The following is a 19,612-nucleotide window of genomic DNA, read 5'->3' as shown; positions in this document are numbered from 1 at the left end:
TTGTGCCAGTGTCTGTCCTTGTGGGGCTCTGGGAGCTAGAGTGGGGATGGCCCCAGTGTCCTGAGGAGCTGCCTACATTTCTGGCATGTCTTTTGGTCTGTGGGAACCCGGGTTCACTAGGGAAATACTCTGCTCAGAAAGCACCACTGACTCAGAACCATGGCAGCCTGGGATGCAGGCCTGGTCACCTGTAGTGTTCCAGCGGGTGTTGGAAATGAGAGGGGTGGGGTTGTCCTGTGTATATGTCACTCTAGTCTGTGGAAGGACTTGATGTTTATCCAGGAGATCTGGGTGGCAACCCACCATTCTGAGTGGCATGTATCAGCCCCAGGAAGAGGCACCTAAGGCCGCTGGTCTGGCAGGGGCCAGCTCTGTCCAGTCCACTGTGGGGTCTGCCCACCTTCCACCCCAGAACTCCAGCGATTCCTCTGCTCTGGCTAGGTTCCCCCAGGGGATCCAGGCTGCCTCCACATCTTGTGTGACCATGACTGCAGCCTGACCCTCGGTATCCCACAGACCCACTGCCACACCAGATTCATCTGATTCCACCAGTGGCTTAGAAGTGGATTCATGACATGTTGGAAGACTGGGGGGTGGGGGAGAGTGTTACTGCCCACCCATGGGGCCAGACTCCCTGGCTTGTCAACCTATGCCATCCATCACCATTCTGCTGCCCCCGACATCCGGCCAAGGTCAGGCTTGGTGTTCATCCTGGAGGGACCTGTCTTAGGGGTGGGCCCAGGCAGTCAGACAAGTCTGACAGGTACCTTGGGAACCTGGGATCTGGAGGGAGTGGTACCAAGGCAGCACCCTCTTGCAGGGAGGGGCACCTAGAATGTAGCTGCTCATAGGCAGAGGACTGGGGTCAGAACTGGCAGAGACGTGCCAGCCAGACGGAGAAGCACCAACAGGTAGGAAGGGCCCAAAAGCCAACTGGGGTCTGTCATTGTCCAGTGGGGGACCTCTGGCTTCCATCATTGCTCTGTGCTGTTGGGCTCCAATCCTGAGGCTTGGATGTTCTGTCCATCTGCTCCTCCTGGAATCTTGTATATATACACCACCAGAGTCTAACTAGTTCTCTTGGAGGTTCCTATCTTTGCTCTTTGTTCTCTCTGAGTTGGATCCTCCACATTGTTTCTCTGGGGCCCTTCCTGGTAACAGGTACTCCATTTTCCTCCCTACCCTTTCTCCCTCACCCCAAGTCTGTAGCTTAGGACCTACCATGCCCCCTGGGTCCTTGCCCCCAGTCCTCTGTCCTCCCATCTCTTCCACCACCACCCCACCCCCTCCGTCCTGATGCTTCCTTGACTTCTACATGGACACACTGCTTCTCTCTGTGCTAGTCGCTTACTGTTCCCATCCTCTTCGCTCCTGGGTTCTACAACCCCTTCTCTGGAGGCCGCCCCTCTGAGTTGGGCCATCCCCTCCAGAGTCCAGCCACCGACCCTCCACAGACCCTCCTCCCTTCTTCCTCCGCCTCCTTCCCTGGCTGACGGCCTGTCCTCTCAGGTTCCGTCTAGATGCCCTGCCCTCGGCCGCCGTGGCTCCCCCGCCCCCGGACCCCTCAGGGCTCAAGCCCCAGCTCCCCGAGCTCACTCTCCGCGACCCGCTCCCCCAGCAGGGAGGGGGGCGAAGACGACGACGGCGAGGAGGAAGAAGGGGACAGCAGCCCAGTCTTGGGCCCCATCCTGCCCTCCGCGTCCCCAGTGGAGTGTCTCATTTGCGTGTCTCCCTTCGACGGGGTGTTCAAGTTGCCTAAGCGCCTGGATTGCGGCCACGTCTTCTGCCTCGAGTGCCTGGCTCGCCTGTCCCTGGCCACGGCGGGGGGCGGCGACGCGGTGGCCTGTCCTGTGTGCCGCGCACCCACGCGCCTGGCTCCGCGTCGAGGGCTGCCCGCGCTGCCCACGCAGCCAGGCCTGCTGCCCCGCGATGCGCACGTGGCGCCGCCGCGCCAGGGCTCCGTGCGCTTTGACCGCCGCCGCGGCCTGCTCTACCTGCGCCCGCCGCCGCCCCCGCCTGGGCCGCGCAAGTTCCGCGCGGCGCGCCCGCCGCCGCCCCCGCCGCCGCTGCGCCTCGGCCGCCCACTGTCTCGCCGCCTCTCCTGGACCAGCCCGGCCTGGGCCTTCAACGCGGCCGTGGCGCTGGCGGTGCTGGTGGCGGCGGGCCTCGTCGTCTCTGGCGTCTACATCTTCTTCCTCATCCCGCACGCCACCTCCTCTGGTCCCGCACGGCCCCAGCTCGTGGCGCTCGCCCCGGCGTCCGGGTTCTCCTGGTTCCCGCCACAGCCCGCATCGGGGACACCCTGGACCCCTGCCTGGACACCGCGCCCTGTGGGCCCCGACCAGGACACTGCCCTGCCCGGGGCTGCGGAAGACGTGCTGGAGCCTGAGGGGGTCTCCGAGGACACAGCCGAGGTCGAAGGAACTCTGGACAGGCCCCCGGATGGCCTGTGGGGGGCAGAGGGTGAACCCGGCAGGGCCCCACGGGGCTGGAGCAGGAGGAGGGTGTGGGGGCCACAGTAAACGCATCTGTGCTGCAGGTCCTGTCTCCAGGCCTGGGGACCTCCCTGTAGTCCTGGTGGGGCCCTACCAGGATCACTTGCCATGATCCTAGAGGAGGCCTCAGCAGGGTGCATTGAAAGCGCTCACTTCTATGAGGGAGGCCTAGAGGGAACATTCCAGGCATCATCACCACGGAGCAGGGACCCTCCCAAGGAGCACCCCTGCCTTCATTCCCACAAGGGCCCTCTGGGAGCACCCATGACCCCAATCAATATGGGCATCCAGCTGAGGCAACCCTGACCCCCATCTTTGAAAAGGTCCTGCTGGGAGGCACTCCTAAACCAGGTCTCCACGAGGGTCCAGTTGGGAGTACCCTTGATACTCATCTCAGGGACTCCAGCTGGGGTGCCCCTCTGACCAACGTCCAACATCCTGCAGGTACCCTGCTAGAGGCACCATCAGGCCCTACAGAGTCCTACTGAGTGCACCCCCAGTCATCATCAGGCCCATAGGGGAGCATCCTCAGCTAGCAACTAGGGCTGAAGGCTCTGATTTACTCATCTGATTTACTCTGAGCTCACCACAGGTCCTGTCTTTGGTGGCAAAGCCGCTACTGCTGCTGGTCTCTAGTGATATCTCACTGCCTGGCCTACTGCAGTCCCCACCCCTGCCAAGGCTGTGGAGTTCTTTTCCACTCTGCTGCATGCAGATTTGGTCTGGGTGGGATCCAGCTGTTTCCATGCTGGTCCTGGGTTGTCTCTCTGCACTCGTGGCTGGGGCTTGGGCTTGGAGGGACAGGGGTGGCCTAGCCAGGGCTGAGGAGGGACACATAGGGTCTAAGCCTCAAAGTAGCCTCTACTACTGCCTTGGCCCACTTCTGGGATCCTCCCAGAAATGCTGTGGGGCAGTTGTGGTCACCAAGGCTCAAAGACGCCAAGATTGCCCTCTGGGTCAGTGCCACATGATTTGGGGAGTGGGTGCTCCTGGGCTGCTAGGAGACATGCTGGCCTGTCTTCCTAGATGCTGGAACCCGCGTCACTCCCATTTCCACTCATTAATTTCTTAGGGTCCGTTATTGCACCTCCTCTTCCCATCAACCTTTTTGGCACCCTTATTGTTCCCCTAGGTGAAGCCTCAGCCCTGGGCAGCAGCCTACAGGGAGGGCGGTTCTTGGGCTCCTATCCTCCTCTCAGAAGCCTTCCTGGGTTAGTCATTACAAGGTAGATAGCTGTCATCCTCAACACAAACTGAACAGTTCTGTTTCCCCCCAGGCTCTGGAGCCCACATCCTGTCTCACTTCATCCAAAGTCAGAGTTCTGTGCATAGTGGGTAGGAATCCAGCATTTTCCAGAGATAAAGATTACTTCCATGGGCTGGAGTCTCTTGTTTGATTTGTTTACATGTGTGTCCTCAGTGCCTGGCATACAGGGGGTGCCAAATAGTTTTCTTGGGAGTGACAGCATTGCAGGTGACCAAGAGACAGCCTGGGAATGCCTGTGGGCACTCTCGGCTTAGCTAGCTTGTAGACACCCTGATCTAAGCATGTCAGTGGAGCTCCTTTTGATGGGAGCTGCTGCTTTCAGGTGGGAAGCCAGAGGGAGGACATCAGGACATCCAAGGAAGTGTCTTCCCAGACCAGTTCTTGTCCCACACCTAGGTGCCAATGTCATCCACAGGGGCTGAGACCAGTGTGCTGGGTCACTGGGCAGCCATAGCCCAGCTCATACAGTGAGGGGACTTGGTCAGGCAGGAGCAGGGTTGGTGGTCTGTATTAGTTTTCTCTGACCGCCTTAACAAATTACCATCAAGTTCTTTGGAACAACACACATTAATTATCTTATAGTTCTGCAGGTCAAGAGTCGAAATCATTTTTACCTGGCTAAAGTCAAGTGTCATCCGGGCTAGTTCCTCTGGAGGCTCCAGGAGAGAATTTCTTTTCATCTTCTAGAGGTGCATTCCTTGGCTTCTTCCTCTATCTTCATTTTTTTAAAAATTTTATTTATTTATCTATGAGAGGCAGAGAGAGAGAGGCAGAGGGAGAAGCAGGCTCCATGCAAGGAGCCCGATGCGAGACTTGATCCCGGGACTCCAGGATCAGGCCCTGGGCCGAAGGCGGGAGCCAAACCACTGAGCTACTCAGGGATCCCCGTCTATTTTCATATTTTATTTTTTAAAGTAATCTCTACACCCTGTGGGGCTTAAACGCACAATCCCAAGATCAGGAGTCAGCCAGACATCCTTCCTGTCTTCCTCTATCTTCAAAGGCAGCAGCACATCTTCAAAGCTCTGACTGTCCTGCTTCTCTCATTCACTTATAAGGACACTGTGATTACATTGAGTCCACCTCAATGATCCAGGATAATTTCCCCAGAGCAACATCTTAATTTAATCACATCTGCAAAGTACATTTTGCCATTTAAGGTAGCAGATTCATAGATTCTGGGGATTAGGATCTGGCTACCTTTGGGGGCCATTATGCAGCTTACCATAGGATCTCAGATATTCCTCTTCTTGTCCCTTCCTTCCTCCATGCCAGGCTAGGAGAGAGAGTGGGGAGGAGTTGGGCCCAGCCAGGGAAGTCAGAAGGGGACCCTTAGCTGGTGGTACACAGAAGGGAGAGAGAAAATGCTCTCTGAGGATGTTCAAGAAAGGCTGCCTGGAAGGAGAGCTGTATCTTTGAAATAGCTGGCATCAAGGCAGAGGGACCTGGGGCAGTAAGGTGGTGGCTGAGGGCAGTGGGCAGAGCTGACCTGTCCTAACTAGCTTCCTTCTAGGAGCTAGGGAAAGTACGGCTTCTCTATTCTCCCAACTGGGAGTCTGAGGCCTCAGTTTCTCCTTTCTCCCCCCTTAAAATGAGGCTGATGACAGATCTCGGGGGTCCTGAACATTCCTGTCTGCTAATTACTATGTCGATGCCTGCTCACCCACTGCCTATGAGCAAAGGGGCTTCCCAAAATCACCTGGCGGCCAGGATGATGGGGGACTCCTCCTCACCCTTTGGCCACCCAGAGCTCTGCCCTCCCAGCCCTCTGTCTGCCCACTTCATCCCTGCAGCACAACCACCCCTCCTCTGCTGCAGGCCTGATCCTCCTCCTGGTCCTAGTGCCTGTGAATACCCAAAGAGGCAGAATCAACCTCAGTGCCTGACATGGTGCAGGAGATGCCAGGCTTTGGTTCTCTATTCTGTAAAATGGGTGACAATAAACACTTAACTTGCAAGGAAAATTAGTTAATCTACAAGTATTTATTGAGCACCTTCTGTATACCAAGGGTGCACTGGGGCATCTCAGGAACAAGGAGGACCCTCACATGACAGATGACATCCAGAAAGCTGAGCAGAGGGGCCATCATCTTGGCCACACTGCCTTCCGTGTCAAAATCATGGAGCCCCCAACCTTCCCCAGGTCCTCCCTTAGCCCCCACCTTCCCCGGGTTCTCCCTTAGCTCTACCCTCTCCCTGCACCCAGAGGGACACCAGATGATCCAGTCTACAGGGATCAGGCCAGCCTTTTCTCATGAGAGTCAAAGAGTTGACTGCCAACACCACACTGGTCCTAGCCGTCAGGGCATCTTGTGTTGAGGCCAACAGAATAAGGGCCACTGAGGGCCCTCACTGGACCCTGAGAGTGGCAGTGTCCAGATTAACATATGGGGAAACTGAGGCTGTCAGGCTAGGCAGGGCATGGATTCAAACCAGAACCAGAGAGTTTTCTGCAAACTACCTTCTCCCCTCAACTCCACATCCTGGAGGGGCAGCCTTGGTTTTTTTCTCCTGCTCCCCCCAGCCCTGCAGTCAAAGTTCTCTCTCCATAGGTGGAGGCTTCCCTCCTCACTAACTAGGGGGCCTTGGGGGAACTTGTAGCAATCCTGGGTGGGAGCTACTTGAGTGTCCTCAGGACATGGCAATGGGCTTCCCTCAGAGCAAGTGAGCCAAGAGAGAACAAAGCCGAAGAAGACACAGTGCCTTTTATGATCTCATCTCAGAAGTCACATTCTATCATCTCCCCCAGATCCTATTGGATACCATATTCTCAGAGACTGAGTGTGTGAATACAAGATCATGAGACTCATGGTGGTCATTTTGGAGGCCAGAACTCTACTAAAGTGGAGTCGCCAGCACAGTCCTCTGTCTTCTTTAGCCAAGCAGGCCTGTGCCACTTCTTGGACCTGCTCTCTCAAGAGAGAGTCCCAGGCCTTTGGTTCAGGCGGAATCCCCAGGCTGATGACCCTGTCACCTTTTTTGTGAGTATGGGTGAGGCAAGGAAGAAGCAGCCAAGTAGCGAGTATGTTAGAACCAAGGAGAGAAAGGGCTTCATTCTTACCTGTCTCCAGGCTCCCCAATTTTTTTAAAATTTTATTTGACAGAGAGTGAGAGAGAGTGCACAAGTAGGGAGAGCAGCAGGCAGGAGAAATAGGCTCCTCACTGAGCAGAGAGCCTGATGCAGATCTCCATCCCAGAACCCTGGGATCATGATCTGAGCCAAAGGAAGATGCCTAACAGACTGAGCCACCCAGGCCCACCAAGGCCCCCAAATCTTGAGGAAGAGAGGAAACATGGAGCCATGGGTGTTGGTGGAAGGATGTGTGTCAAGGGTGATGGCATTAGAAGAGTTGACTCTTTTCCTGGCCTCTTGCCCTCTGATGTTAGAGGACTGGGAGTGAAACATTGTGGTTCTGACCTGGACAAAGAACCTTCCTGCAGCTATCTCTAGTATTTCTGTATCACCGCTGGGTGAGTGCAGGCAGGGTGGCAGCAGATGGCACAGATGCTAGGGACCAGGTGGCCTGTTGCTGAATGTGTTAGAAATCAGAAATCTGTGCAGGAAACTGGATAAGCTGCCCTTACTCTTTGTTGTCTGATGCCAGCTGGCATGGATTCCGGAACCTAGTGAGGCACCGAGGCAGCTTGTTTCTGTAGCAGAGGCATGACTCATCCAGTACCTACCCTGTCCCACAGCCTTGGTGAGCCACTGCAGTCAGCCCTGTCCACTGTACTACCATGCATTAATATGGCACCTAACAAGAGTGGTTTTGTGTATAGTATATGTTGGCAAATTGATTTTAATTTTAAAAATGTAATAAAAATATATTATCTATAGAACTTTACAGAAAAAAAGAGACCAATAATCATCAGAAGGTATTCTGAAAATGGCATTTCTGAAAGGCTTGCAGTATGCTTTAATCTCCTTGCATGAGGGTCATTTTTGACATAAAGGTTTTATTGTAGGCTCAAAACTTTTGTTGGAAAATAATTTTTTACTATGTCAATAAAATCATTATGAAGTCACCCACCTCCAAAAAAGAGTGTTTTTGTATACCTGGAGCCTTGATCTACATAGGCCAACTATGCCAACAAAGTGATTTAGGTGGGCCCTTCAGGTCATGCTGCATTGGTTTTGTCTCTGAAGGAGCCAGAGACTGAGAAACTAAGTCAGTTACATGGGTGCTGCATGCCTTCATTACTGTTTCCCAAAAAAAATCCTGGACACCCAGGCTTGGGTGAGTGTACTTGGTGGCAACAGTCAATATGTGTTGTCATATATATCACGCCCTGGGCTGAAGGCAGGCGCTAAACCGCTGAGCCACCCAAGCTGCCCTCACTCTGTAACTCTTAATTTTTTTTTTTTTAAGTTTTAAGAAAGCTGGGCAGCCCGGGTGGCTCAGCGGTTTAGCGCTGCCTTCAGCCCAGGGCGTTATCCTGGAGACCTGGGATCAAGTCCCATGTCGGGCTCCCTGCATGGAGCCTGCTTCTCTCTCTGCCTGTGTCTCTGCCTCTCTCTCTCTCTGTCTCTCATGAATAAATAAATAAACTCTTTTAAAAAAAAGTTTTAAGAAATCTCTATGTCTAATGTGGGGCTCAAACTCATGACCCCAGCATCAACAGTCATGTGCTTCGCTGACTGAACCAGCCAAGCACCCCAGCTGTAACATCTTAATCAGGAGGCAGAAAACTTTTTGTGTAAAGGGTCAGACCATAAATATTTTCACCTTCATGGGTTGTAAAGCTTCTAGTCATATTCAACTTTGTCATTGTAGTTGCTAGTATCAAATTATAAGAAATAACAAGTATTGGATGTGGAGAAAAAGGAACAGTCGTGCATTGTTGGTAGGAATGTAAACTGGTACAACTGCTGTGGAAAAGAGTATAAAATTTATAGATAGAGGGATGCCTGGGTGGCTCAGAGGTTGAGTATCTGCCTTTGGCTCCAGTCGTGATCTGGGGTCCCGGGATGGAATCCTGAATCAGGCTCCTTGCAGGGAGCCTACTTTTCCCTCAGCCTATGTCTTTACCTTTGTCTCTCTGTGTCTTTCATGAATAAATTTTTAAAAATTTAAAAATAGAAATACCACGCAGTCCTGTAATTTCCTGAGAGAAATGAAACATTAATTTGAAGAGATGTATGAACCCCTATGTTTGTTGCAGCATTATATGTAATAGCGAAGATATGGAAGCAACCCAAGTGTCCATCGATAGATGCATTGATAAAAAAAAAGATATGGTATATATACATGATGGAATATTACTCAGCCATAAAAAATAATGAAAACTTGCCATTTGCAACAACATGGATGGATCTAGAGAGTATTATACTAAGTGAAATAAGGTAGGTAAAGAAAGAAAATACCATATGATTTCACTTGTATGTGGAATCTAAAAAACAAAACAAGTAAACGAACAAACAAAAAGAAGCAGAAACAAATCCATAAATACAGAAAACAAACTAGTAGTTGCCACAGAGGAGGTGCGAGAGGGGATGGGCAATATGAGTGAAGGGGAGTGGGAAGTACAGGCTTCCAGTTATGGAATTAATCAGTCATGGGAATAAAAGGTACAGCACAGGAAATACAGTCAACAGTATTGTGATAGCATTGTATGGTGACAGATGGTGGCTGCATTTCTGGTGAGTATAGCATAATATATAGAATTGTTGAATGGCTATGTTGTACACCTGAAACTAGTGTAAAATTGTGTGTTAACTGTAATTCAATAAAAACTATTTATGGATGCTGAAATCTGAATTTCTCTTATTTTTTATAAATATTTTATTTACTTATTTATTCATGAGAGAGGCAGAGATATAGGTAGACGGAGAAGCAGGTTCCCTGTGGAGATCCTGATTCAGGACTTGATCCCAGGACTCTGGGATCATGACCTGAGCCAAAGACAGATGCTCAACCACTGAACCACTCAGATGCCCCTGAAATCTGAATTTCATGTAATTGTTACATGTCACAAAATGGTGTTCTTCTGATTTTTTTCAACCACAAAAAAACGGATAAACCTTTTTTTTTTTTTTTTTTTTGTAAGTGGGCTCCATGCCCATTGTGGAACCCAACATGGGGCTTTAATGCACCACCTCAAGTATGAGACTTGAGCCAAGATCCAAAGCTGGATGCTCAGCCAATTGAGCCATTCAGGCACTCCAAATCCATTCTTTAAAAAATATTTATTTTTAAAGATTTTATTTATTTGAGAGAGAGAGAGAGAGCACCACGCAAAAGCGGAGTAGGGCAGAGGGAGAAAGAAGAACAGACTCCCTGCTGAGCAGGAGGCCAGACAGAAACCTGGATCCCAGGACCCTGGGATCATGACCTGATCTGAAGGCAGATACTTAACCAACTGAGCCACCCAGGCGCTGCTTATTTTATTTATTTATTTATAAAGATTTTATTTATTTACTTGACACAGAGAGAGAGGGAGAGAACAAGCAGAAGGAGCAGCAGACAGAGGAAGAGGGGGGTTGGGAGAGGGAGAAACAGACTCCCCACCAAGCCAGGAGCCTGATGTGGGGCTCCATCCCAGGACTCTGGGATCATGACCTGAGTCAAAGGCAGATACTTGGCCAAAGGAGTTACCCACGTGCCCCTGTTATTTTTTATAAAGTAGGCTCCTCATCCAACATGGGACTTGAACTCATGACCCCAAGATCAAAAGTCATATGTTCTACCAATTGAGCCATTTAGGTGCCCCTGTGAAAACCATTTTTTGGGTGCCTGGGGGACTTAGTGCAATAAGCAACCAACTCTTGATTTTGGCTCAGGTCATGATCTCAGGGTTGTGAGGCTGAGCACAGCATTGGCCTCCATGCCCAGCGTGGAGATTCTCTTCTTGTCCCTCTGCTCCCCACCACCTCAGCACGTGTGTGCTCTCTTTCTTAAAAAAAAAAATTCTTGTCTCAGGGGTGATACAAAAACAGGCATTGAGGTATGTTTGGACCACAAGTTATAGTGTGCTGCTGCCTGTCTTAAATTACTCATGGCTCTTGATTTTGATATACGGTGTGGCCCAGAAACAAGTGCCCTTCCCTGAGTGGTTGTGTGCACATTGTCTGAAGAGCATTCTTCCTCTCTGAACTAGGCTGGAGTTTGGTTCTGACTCAGCTGGCTCTGGGTGGTCCCTACTCCAAGAACTTGCCTCATCATCACAGGTGGCCCCTCCCTTGCCAAGAGGCCAGCTCAGAGCTTATCGCTCCACCAGTTCTGGACTCCACCCCAGGCAAAGCAAAAAGCTCTGTGGTGGGCAGAATAAGGCCCCCCAAATATATCCGTGTCTTCATTCCTAGAATCTGTGAATGTTATCTTATATAGCAGAAGAAACTTTGCAGATGTGACTAAGGATCTTAAAATAGGGAAATTATCCTAGATTACTTGTGTGGGGCTTCAATGCAAGCACAAGTATCCCTCAAGAGGGAGGCAGAGGAGTCTGAGAAAGAGATGTGACAGGAAAACAAAGATTGGAGTAATGTGGCCACAAGTTGAGACATGCTAGCAACCACCAGAAAGTGGAACAGGCAAGGAACAGATTCTCCCCTAGAGACTCTGGAGGGTGTATGGCCCTGCTCACACCCTGATTTTGTACTTCTAGTCTCCACACTGTCAGACAATAAATTTCTGTTGTATTAAGCCACCCAGTTTGTGGTATTTTGTTACAGCATCCCTAGAGAATGAATACATCCATCTTTACACCTTCAACTCTCTTGTCACTTCTGCTCTAACTTCTGTCCTTGGCTGGCCCTGCTTCTGCCCCACCTCTCTGTCCACCTCTTACTGGATCCTCTCACCACTCCCTCTTCAATGCTCTTCAGTGTTGGTCTCCAATTAATGTATTATGAGACAGAACATATGCTTAAATAGTCCTTGAATACTGGCTACTCTGTTATGATTAGATTTTCCTGGGCCTGAACACACTCTTCTGCATAATATTGACAGATTTCTAACTGCTTTGCTGAAACCCATTTGTAGAAGTGTGTGTGGAGAATCTGCCTTTTCCCATGTTCTATACTTCAACCCTTTATCTTCATCCCCCAGGAGGCCTCCTCCATTCTCTGATCTTGCACAGCGGCCTCTCAACCTGATTTGAACCTCCTCGATGGGCTTATTTTTGGTGTCACACATTTGTGATGGGACTGTCCTTCCCACCAAAGTCAACAGGCATTTTGCCAGCATTTTATCATTGTCAGCTTGTTGGCATCAAGTGGAGGATAAGGATGCACCTTTCAAGCAGGGTGTTTCTATAGAAGGAGTGTCACAAGTCCTCAAGGGGGGGGGGGGGTAGGGGTCCTTCTACCCAGAAGACCTACCCTGTGACATATGGAATCTAGCTTTGAAGATAATTTTACACCTAGCTGAGCATCAAGGAAGAGTCCTTAGGGTACCTGGGTGGCTCAGTGGTTGAGTGTCTGCCTTCCACTCAGGTTGTGATTCTGAGGTCCTGGGATTGATTTCTGCATTGGGCACCCTGCTTCTCCCTCTGCCTGTGTCTCTGCCTCTCTCTCTGTCTCTCATGAATAAATAAAAACCTTAAAAAAAAAAAGAACAATCCTTGGATAGGAACCATGCATATATGGGGTGTGTGGGAGAGGCTTCTAGTTCAGTGCAAAATTTTGCCATCCTTAAATAATAATAATAATAATAATAATAATAATAATAATAATAATAAATAATAATAATAATGGTGTTGATAACCAAGACAGTAATGAAGTAGTAACACTCACTGAGAGTTTACTAAATTCCAAGAAGCATGGTTTTTTGGTTATTTTATTTAAATTCAATTTGCCAACATATAGTATAACACCCAGCCAAGCATCATGGTTTACCTGTCATGCTTTTTTAGTGCTAACACCCTGCAGATAAGTCCCAGAGATGGTGAAGAGGCTAAAGATAGAGGTTCCAGAGCTAGATGCTCTGTGCCCTTGGACAAATAATTTTTTTGTGTTTCCTTAGCAGCCCTTAACAGGGCGAATATCACACGCTTCCATGGTGTTCAAGAGGCTTGAAGTGATATAGGTAAAAGGGCAGTGACTAGCAGAACTCAACTTTTGGTTGTTAACTACTATCTCTGTATTTCAGATGGGGACACCAGGGCTCAGAGGTCCAACTTCTTGACTCAGGTGACCCTTGTCCCCAGTGTAATTATGCTTGGAGCGGGAATTTGAACTTGGGGTTATAGAACTATCATGTGTGCAGAAGAACTTTACTATACTTATTTCATGACCAATTTAGTAACTAATGGATTTACCAAACAATTAGCATTTTTAAACATTGAACAATCAAAATTCCTAAATAACTACTAGTGGGATGAGTGAAAAATAAAAACTTAGGGATTTAAAAAACTAGTTGTGTCAATGTTTAAATACCAATTGCATCCCATTCATAGGTGTTTTATCAATTGAAATGAAACCTATGTTCGCAGACCAGCATGCAAATATTCATAGCAATAAATTTATTTTAAAAAATGGAAGCAGAGGATTCCTGGGTGGCTCAGCGGTTTAGCACCTGCCTTCGGCCCAGGGCCTAATCCTGGAGTCAGAGGATTGAGTCCCACGTCGGGCTCCTGGCATGGAGCTTGCTTCTCCCTCTGCCTGTGTCTCTGCCTCTCTCTCTCTCTCTCTCATGATAAATAAATAAATCTTTAAAAAAAAGGAAGCAACTCCAATATCTCTTACTAGGACAGATAGATACAACGTGGTGCATCCATAAAATGGAATCCTATTAAGCCATCAGAAGCAAAAAATAAAAATAATTGACATATATGCAAAACACATCAATAAAAATCTGGAAAACGTGAAGGTAAGTGAAAGAAGCCAGGGAAGAATGATAAACTAATATTCCATTTATTCATTTTTTCTAACATTTTATTTTTAAATAATCTCTATACCTACTGTGGGGTTCCAGCTAACAATCGGGAGATCAAGAGTCACATGCCTTACCAACTGAGCCAGCCAGGTGCCCCTCTAAGATTCCATTTATACAAATTCTAGAAAATACAGGATTATATTTTTCCACATTGGCTGTACTTATAAGGTGAGAATTTTCTGAGTCCAAACAGGAAAACATGTGGGGCATTTATGATTTAAGTCTTTCTTCTCTGGTTGCATGTATAAAACTCTCCTCTGATGTGAACCTGCTATAGACTTCAGAGGTGGGAGACAAGACTGAAGACCTTCCGATGCTCCTTATGCACATGAGATTTTGCTCCACTGTGAATTCCTAGTAGTAAATGAGACTTGGTTCTCTCTAAGGCCTTTCCATAAGCCATGCCCTTAGAGGGAGTGTCTTCCACGTCCATTCTCAGGATGTTCTGCAAAAGGAAATGTCGAAGTCTCAACTGCCAGAGACAAGTATAATACCGAGCAGTGGGAAGGGCCCAGGACCATCCACACCTCTGCCCACATCCAACTGTCAATTTTCCTTTCCCACATCTTTTCCTGCAGCCCAGGTCCCCGGGGCCGTTAGTCCTCAGCTGCTCAATGCCACGGCGGAAGCATCCGGGGCGGCCTCGGGCACTTGTCGCCTTCTGCGGGGGCCGCGGAGGGAGGACACCACCGCGCGGTTAAGCCGCACAGCCCCGGGGCTGTCGGGTCGCGGTCGCCAGGGTTCCGGGGGGGCGAAACATTGTCCGCGGTAAAGGTGCATACATGGCATGGCGGGATCCCCCACTCCGACTCCTGTGCTGTCCCCGATCCCGATTCCGCCGGTTAGGGGGCCCTTCTGGAGGCCGCCCCGGACCCGGCGACCCGGTACAGAAGCGATCATCTGTCGGAAGTGGACCTGAACAAACAACCCTCCGAAGCGGACGGCGCAAGTCCTGCCCCAGCAGCCGTCCTGGAAACGCCTTGTCCTGAGCCCTCATTGGCCAGCGCCGCGACGTCGTCGCAGTGTCTTCTGGGTAGCGTAGTTCCCGCCAAGGGGTTCCAGAGTGGTAGCGGCTGAGTCCTCTGGGTAATATACAAACTATGTGAGGGCAGGGCCGGTGATCTTATCTTTGCCGAGCCGTGAGCATCCAGTACGGGCTCCGTCTCTCTGAGACTCGTCCCGACTATGGGACGAGCGGCCTTTCACAGAAGTATCCGCCCAGGCCGCGCGCTCTCCCCAGCCTCCTCAACGGTCCTGCATCCCCGCTGCCCCGGCCAGCGGCACCCTGGGCCCTGTAGGCATTTTATTTAGGAGGGGGGTGGGGACTAAGGCCCAGACTGCGACGGTCAGTCTGAGGTCATCTGTCTGCTGGCAGGGCTGGGGTGGGGTCTGCTGACACGCGGGACCCACCCAAGTGTCTGCCTTTCAGCGTGCAGCTCCGCCCCCGGGGTCCAATGGCCGGTGAGTGGAGGGCATCCCCTTGGCCCTCACTCACTCAGACCCCGTATGTGGATATCTGCTTCCTGAGACTCTTCCTCCTCCCCACCGCCTTCACCTCCCTGCCCATAATCCAGCGGTTATATGCAGGTTTCCCGTATCTGTCAGTCAATGCAATGTGCTATGGACAGTGTTAAAGACTCAGGAACGAGGAAATGCATGGTAGTGAGCCTGAGCTGGGAGTGTTCAGGGAACCACAAGTCCCACTTAGGTCTTCTGGGACAGTGAGCAAGGGCAGGAATCAGGCCTGGAATGGATCTAGACCTCTGTTCTGAGGGTGCTGGGGGCCATAGCAGATTTAGGGTAGAGAAGGGAGGTGATCTGACTCAGGTGTTGGAGGCTCCCTCTGGCTACAAGGGAAGAACAGATTGTGCTGGAAGAAGGCCCATGAAAGGCTACTGGTGATGTGTAGCTGCACCAAGATGACAATGGAGATGGCAAAGGTGCTGGTGCTCTGTATCTGTTACTTAAGTAGGACCAGCCCAATTGCTGGATGTGAGACCGTGAGAGACACTGACCTATCAAGGAGTAGCCTAGGCGATTGGACTCAGTGGTTTGATGGATGGAAGATCTGTCAACAGTTGTGGTAGGTGATGGCTAGAGCAGGTCCCAGGGACAAGATCTGGGGTGTGGTTTTGGAGAGTACTTTTCAATGGAGGCACTGTGTAAGCACCCGGATGCACAGCTCTAGAATTCTGCAGGATCAGGGCTAGAAGCACCAAAGAGTGGCACTAGAGAGTGGGATTAGGAACACTTTGGGATGGATAAAGGATGGTGATGAATGCCGGGAGGACTTGTGGAAACGGAGGCTGGGGGCTAAGAAGGACCTTCTAACAATGCAGTTGGAAGGTGGTGGTAGGTGTCACTAAGGCACTGTGAAGTCTGGGCCTATGTTAGCAGGAATGAAAAGGGAGAGTGGCAGAGTGGCTAAGGCTCCTGATGGACAAGTGGACCTGGGGTATAGCCTGTGGCATGGCAGTGATGGATGTAGGGGGTAAGTGGCCCTGGGGTTGGGCTGATTAAACTGTCTGTGGGCTCACCAGGCTTTTATATCTGCCTTCTTTGGGGTCTGAGGATTTTCATTCAGAGTTGCAGAGGCATTCAATGGTGGATGGGGGTCACCTGGGAGACAGGCAGTGTCCCAGGCCCAGTGGGCCGGACTCTGAATGTCCTCCACACGGGAGAGGAGGATCGTGGCAAGTGAGAAGACACCCTGTGCAAAGACAGAGTTGAAGGAAGTCCAGGATCCTAGAGGTCAGTTGTAGTTCTGCATGGCTGAATACTGCAGCTAGGAATAGGGCCAGGTAGGAAGCTTTTAAGGCAGGGCAGGAGGGTGCCTGTGGCAGTGGGCCATTGGAGGTATAAGCAGGCTGGAACAGGATAGGATTGTGGTTGCTATGCCACACATTCTAAGGACACCACATGGAGAGTGGCATATGGGGAGGACAGGGAGAGTGGCATATGCCAATCGGGTGAACTGGTGAGGTTGTGCTTGAATAGTGTGAGTATGGAACTATGAGAATGCCGAATGTGTTATGTACCTGATAGATGGCAGGGCCAACTGAAGGGCCTTGGGAGCAAGTATCTGGCCCTAAGGAAGAATGGTGAGTGTAGGTTTAGTCGCATCTGAGAGGTGTGATGTGAGGGACACAGAGGGAATGGGCTGGGAAGAGAAGGGGTGAGGCCTGTGTGCCTGGACCAGAATATAGATGGCATCCATCCTGTTGTTGCTGTGGGATGGATACAGACTCCAATACTAACATGAGCAGAAAGGCATCAATGGCATTGTGACCTTGGTATTCTCTCTGAGGTAGATTTCTAAGGGGTAAAGGGAGCATCAGAATATGGTGGTGGTGGTGGGAGGTTGGGCTTCTGGGAAAATAGGATGACAGTGAGAGATATGATAGTACTCTTCCATATCAAAGGCTTGAATGTGTCCTTTTGGTTGGTTTTTATTTTTTCTTTTTTTAACGATTTTATTTATTCATGAGAGACATGGAGAGGCAGAGACATAGGCAGAGGGAGAAGCAGGCTCCCTCTGGGGAGCCTCATGCAGAACTTGATCCCAGGATCCCAGGATAACAACCTGAGCCAAAGACAGATGCTCAACCACTGAGCCACCCACGTGCTCCTTGGTTGGCTTTTCTGCCCAATCATCAGCCCCTAGGATCATCTGAACCCATCACTGCAGGGTCAGGTGATGTTTGAGGGTGTGGCCATATATTTCTCCCAAGAAGAGTGGAGGCTTCTCAATGTAATTTAGAGGCATCTATACCATGGTGTGACGTTGGAAAACTTTGAGCTCATTAGCTCTCTGGGTAAGTCCTTTACAATCTCCCACAGTATACTGACCACCCCCTCTACATTTTCCCACTGGAAGTTCTGTCTATCCCAAAGCTGGATCACAGGGGCTGCTTCCTTCCCAGGTTCTCTATAGTGGGTGCTGTGAGTGCTGTGGTTGGTGTGGGCATACTCTTCATGCACTCTTCAAGCAGTTCTATGAGTAGCTCCAATAGATATTACCTCAAGACTTCATAGAGTAGAGTTTGGGGGCCAAGTATTTCACAGGTATCCAAATGATCCCACAAATCTTGGCCTATCTCCAGCTTGGTGACCCAGCTGGAGTCCTGGCCCCTTTGTGCTACAAATTTGCCCTCTTCCTCTGCAAGTCTGTGCAGGACTGCTCATGTCCTAGGCCAAGCTTGATCTTACATATTATTTCCATTTAATGTTAGATTTCTGGCTATGTGGGCCAGACAATTCAGACAATACCAGTTCATGACAGGAACCTCAGGTCACATGGAATCACCAGGCATCCCCTGGTTAGGCATTCAGTCTTTTCTGAAGGCCCATTAGCAAACTCGTTTCTCTAAAGTAGTTATTTGCCTAAAATGTAGACCTGTTTCAAAATCCTAGAGGTCTGTCCTGTGGTTCTCCTGCTGCTGCTTGCCACAAGCTCCATACAGTGTCCTGATTTGCCACAGAAACTTCAAGTATTATTGAATCTACTGTATCATGAGGCCTGGGCGGTAGAGCAACCTGAACCTACTTCAGAGCCTTTTCTCTTTCTGGTTCCACTTGAAGCAGAAAGCCTGATGGCTGACTTGGTAGATGGTCCAAAGAAGATTTAGATGTTGTATGGGATACCTCCAAAATCCAAAAAGTCCTACTAAATGTTTTTTGGCAGTTCATGGTGTGAGGTGCAATAATTAGATGGGATATCTCAACCTACTCAGGCGAATGAATTCCTGAGAGCTTCACTGAGGTGGCAGGCCCCTGAATTTTTGTAGGTTTTGTTTCCCACAATTTTTTTTTTGCAGATTTATTACTAAGGTATCTAAGTAGTTGCTACTTGTTGCTCATCAAGATCCACACAGCATGTCATAATGAAGTGGACCAATGTGATGTTTATACAATGTCAAGACAGAGCCAACTGATGTAGTCCTGAGGCAACAATGTGAACATATACCACAGTTCGGTTTGAGCAGATAAAAACAAATGGTTTCTGGTGTTCCTTGTAAAATGTATGGAGAAAAAGGCACCAGCCAGTTCATTGGCTGCATGCCAAGTGCCCGGGTTAATTTGTTGCAATAATGATATTACCTCTGGAAGAGCAGCTACAGTCCGGCCACTATCAGATTAAATTTAGGATGGATGATCCACAGTCATTCTCAAAGATCCATCTGACTTCTGCTTAGGCCAGACTAGTGAGTTAAATGGGATTTGATGGCTACCACCACCTCTGCTTCTTTCATATCTTTAGTAGTGACATTAATCTCTGCATTTCCTCCAGGGATGCAGTATTGCTTTTAGTTTTCTATCTTGGCAGGGAGCATAATGATCTATACTATGAAATATTTCCTCCTGAGAAACACTGTATTCAAACACCTTTCTAGGCACAGGCCTAGATATCACTGTTGCCTGTTATGGCAGATGTGCCCACCTTATATTTTGTAATTAAGTGTTTGTGTTTGGAATTAAGTGCTGCCACTTGGCCTCTGCTACTCATGGGATGATCCCATAGAAAACAGAGAGCCCATCTCAATGGTAGCATCTCCTATAGTCACAACTGACTTGCAAAAGAGAGCAACCACAGAGATTTTCAATCCTCTCACTAATATATTTCTTAATTATTTTAGTGATGGGAATGTCTTCTGTGACTTCTTGTGGAACATAGTTGAGAGATAGTGTTGTAATTTTTATGCTGTGTAGCAAATTACTACAAATTTAGCAGCTTAATGCAGCACAAATATACTCCATGTTTTATTCTCCCATTCTTTACCAATCAGTGCCCTAATTTTCACATGAGAAACTTGGCAAGATTTTTATTTCAATTGATGTAAATCAGTCATCTGCACAATTGAGTTTTGTTTGATTTTTAACATCATTAGCCCTGCAGCTGTAAGAAATTAGATTCCTGTAGGGATGTCATAGAATCCCTCTGTTTCTCAGACTATTGCTTGAGCTGGCAGTTTAAG

At 49.4% G+C, this 19,612-nt stretch overlaps 1 protein-coding gene across 1 annotated transcript; it reads left to right on the top strand.

Annotated features, from left to right (window-relative positions):
- Positions 1-137: 137 nt before the first annotated feature.
- RNF225 (ring finger protein 225) lies at positions 138-7,318 on the top strand. Its single transcript, XM_077911917.1, has 2 exons — positions 138-911; positions 1,510-7,318. Exon 2 carries the CDS (start codon positions 1,521-1,523, stop codon positions 2,520-2,522), a length of 1,002 nt encoding a protein of 333 aa, XP_077768043.1. The 5' UTR covers positions 138-911; positions 1,510-1,520; the 3' UTR covers positions 2,523-7,318.
- The last annotated feature ends 12,294 nt before the right edge of the window (positions 7,319-19,612 follow it).

Source organism: Canis aureus, chromosome 1 (assembly GCF_053574225.1).
Source record: "Canis aureus isolate CA01 chromosome 1, VMU_Caureus_v.1.0, whole genome shotgun sequence".
Classification (NCBI taxonomy): domain Eukaryota; kingdom Metazoa; phylum Chordata; class Mammalia; order Carnivora; family Canidae; genus Canis; species Canis aureus.
This window is presented reverse-complemented; position numbering and strand designations above follow the sequence as displayed.

Excerpts from the sequence above, each read along its gene's own strand:
- RNF225 (XM_077911917.1), top strand. The coding sequence starts at position 1,521 with ATGCCCTGCCCTCGGCCGCCGTGGCTCCCCCGCCCCCGGACCCCTCAG.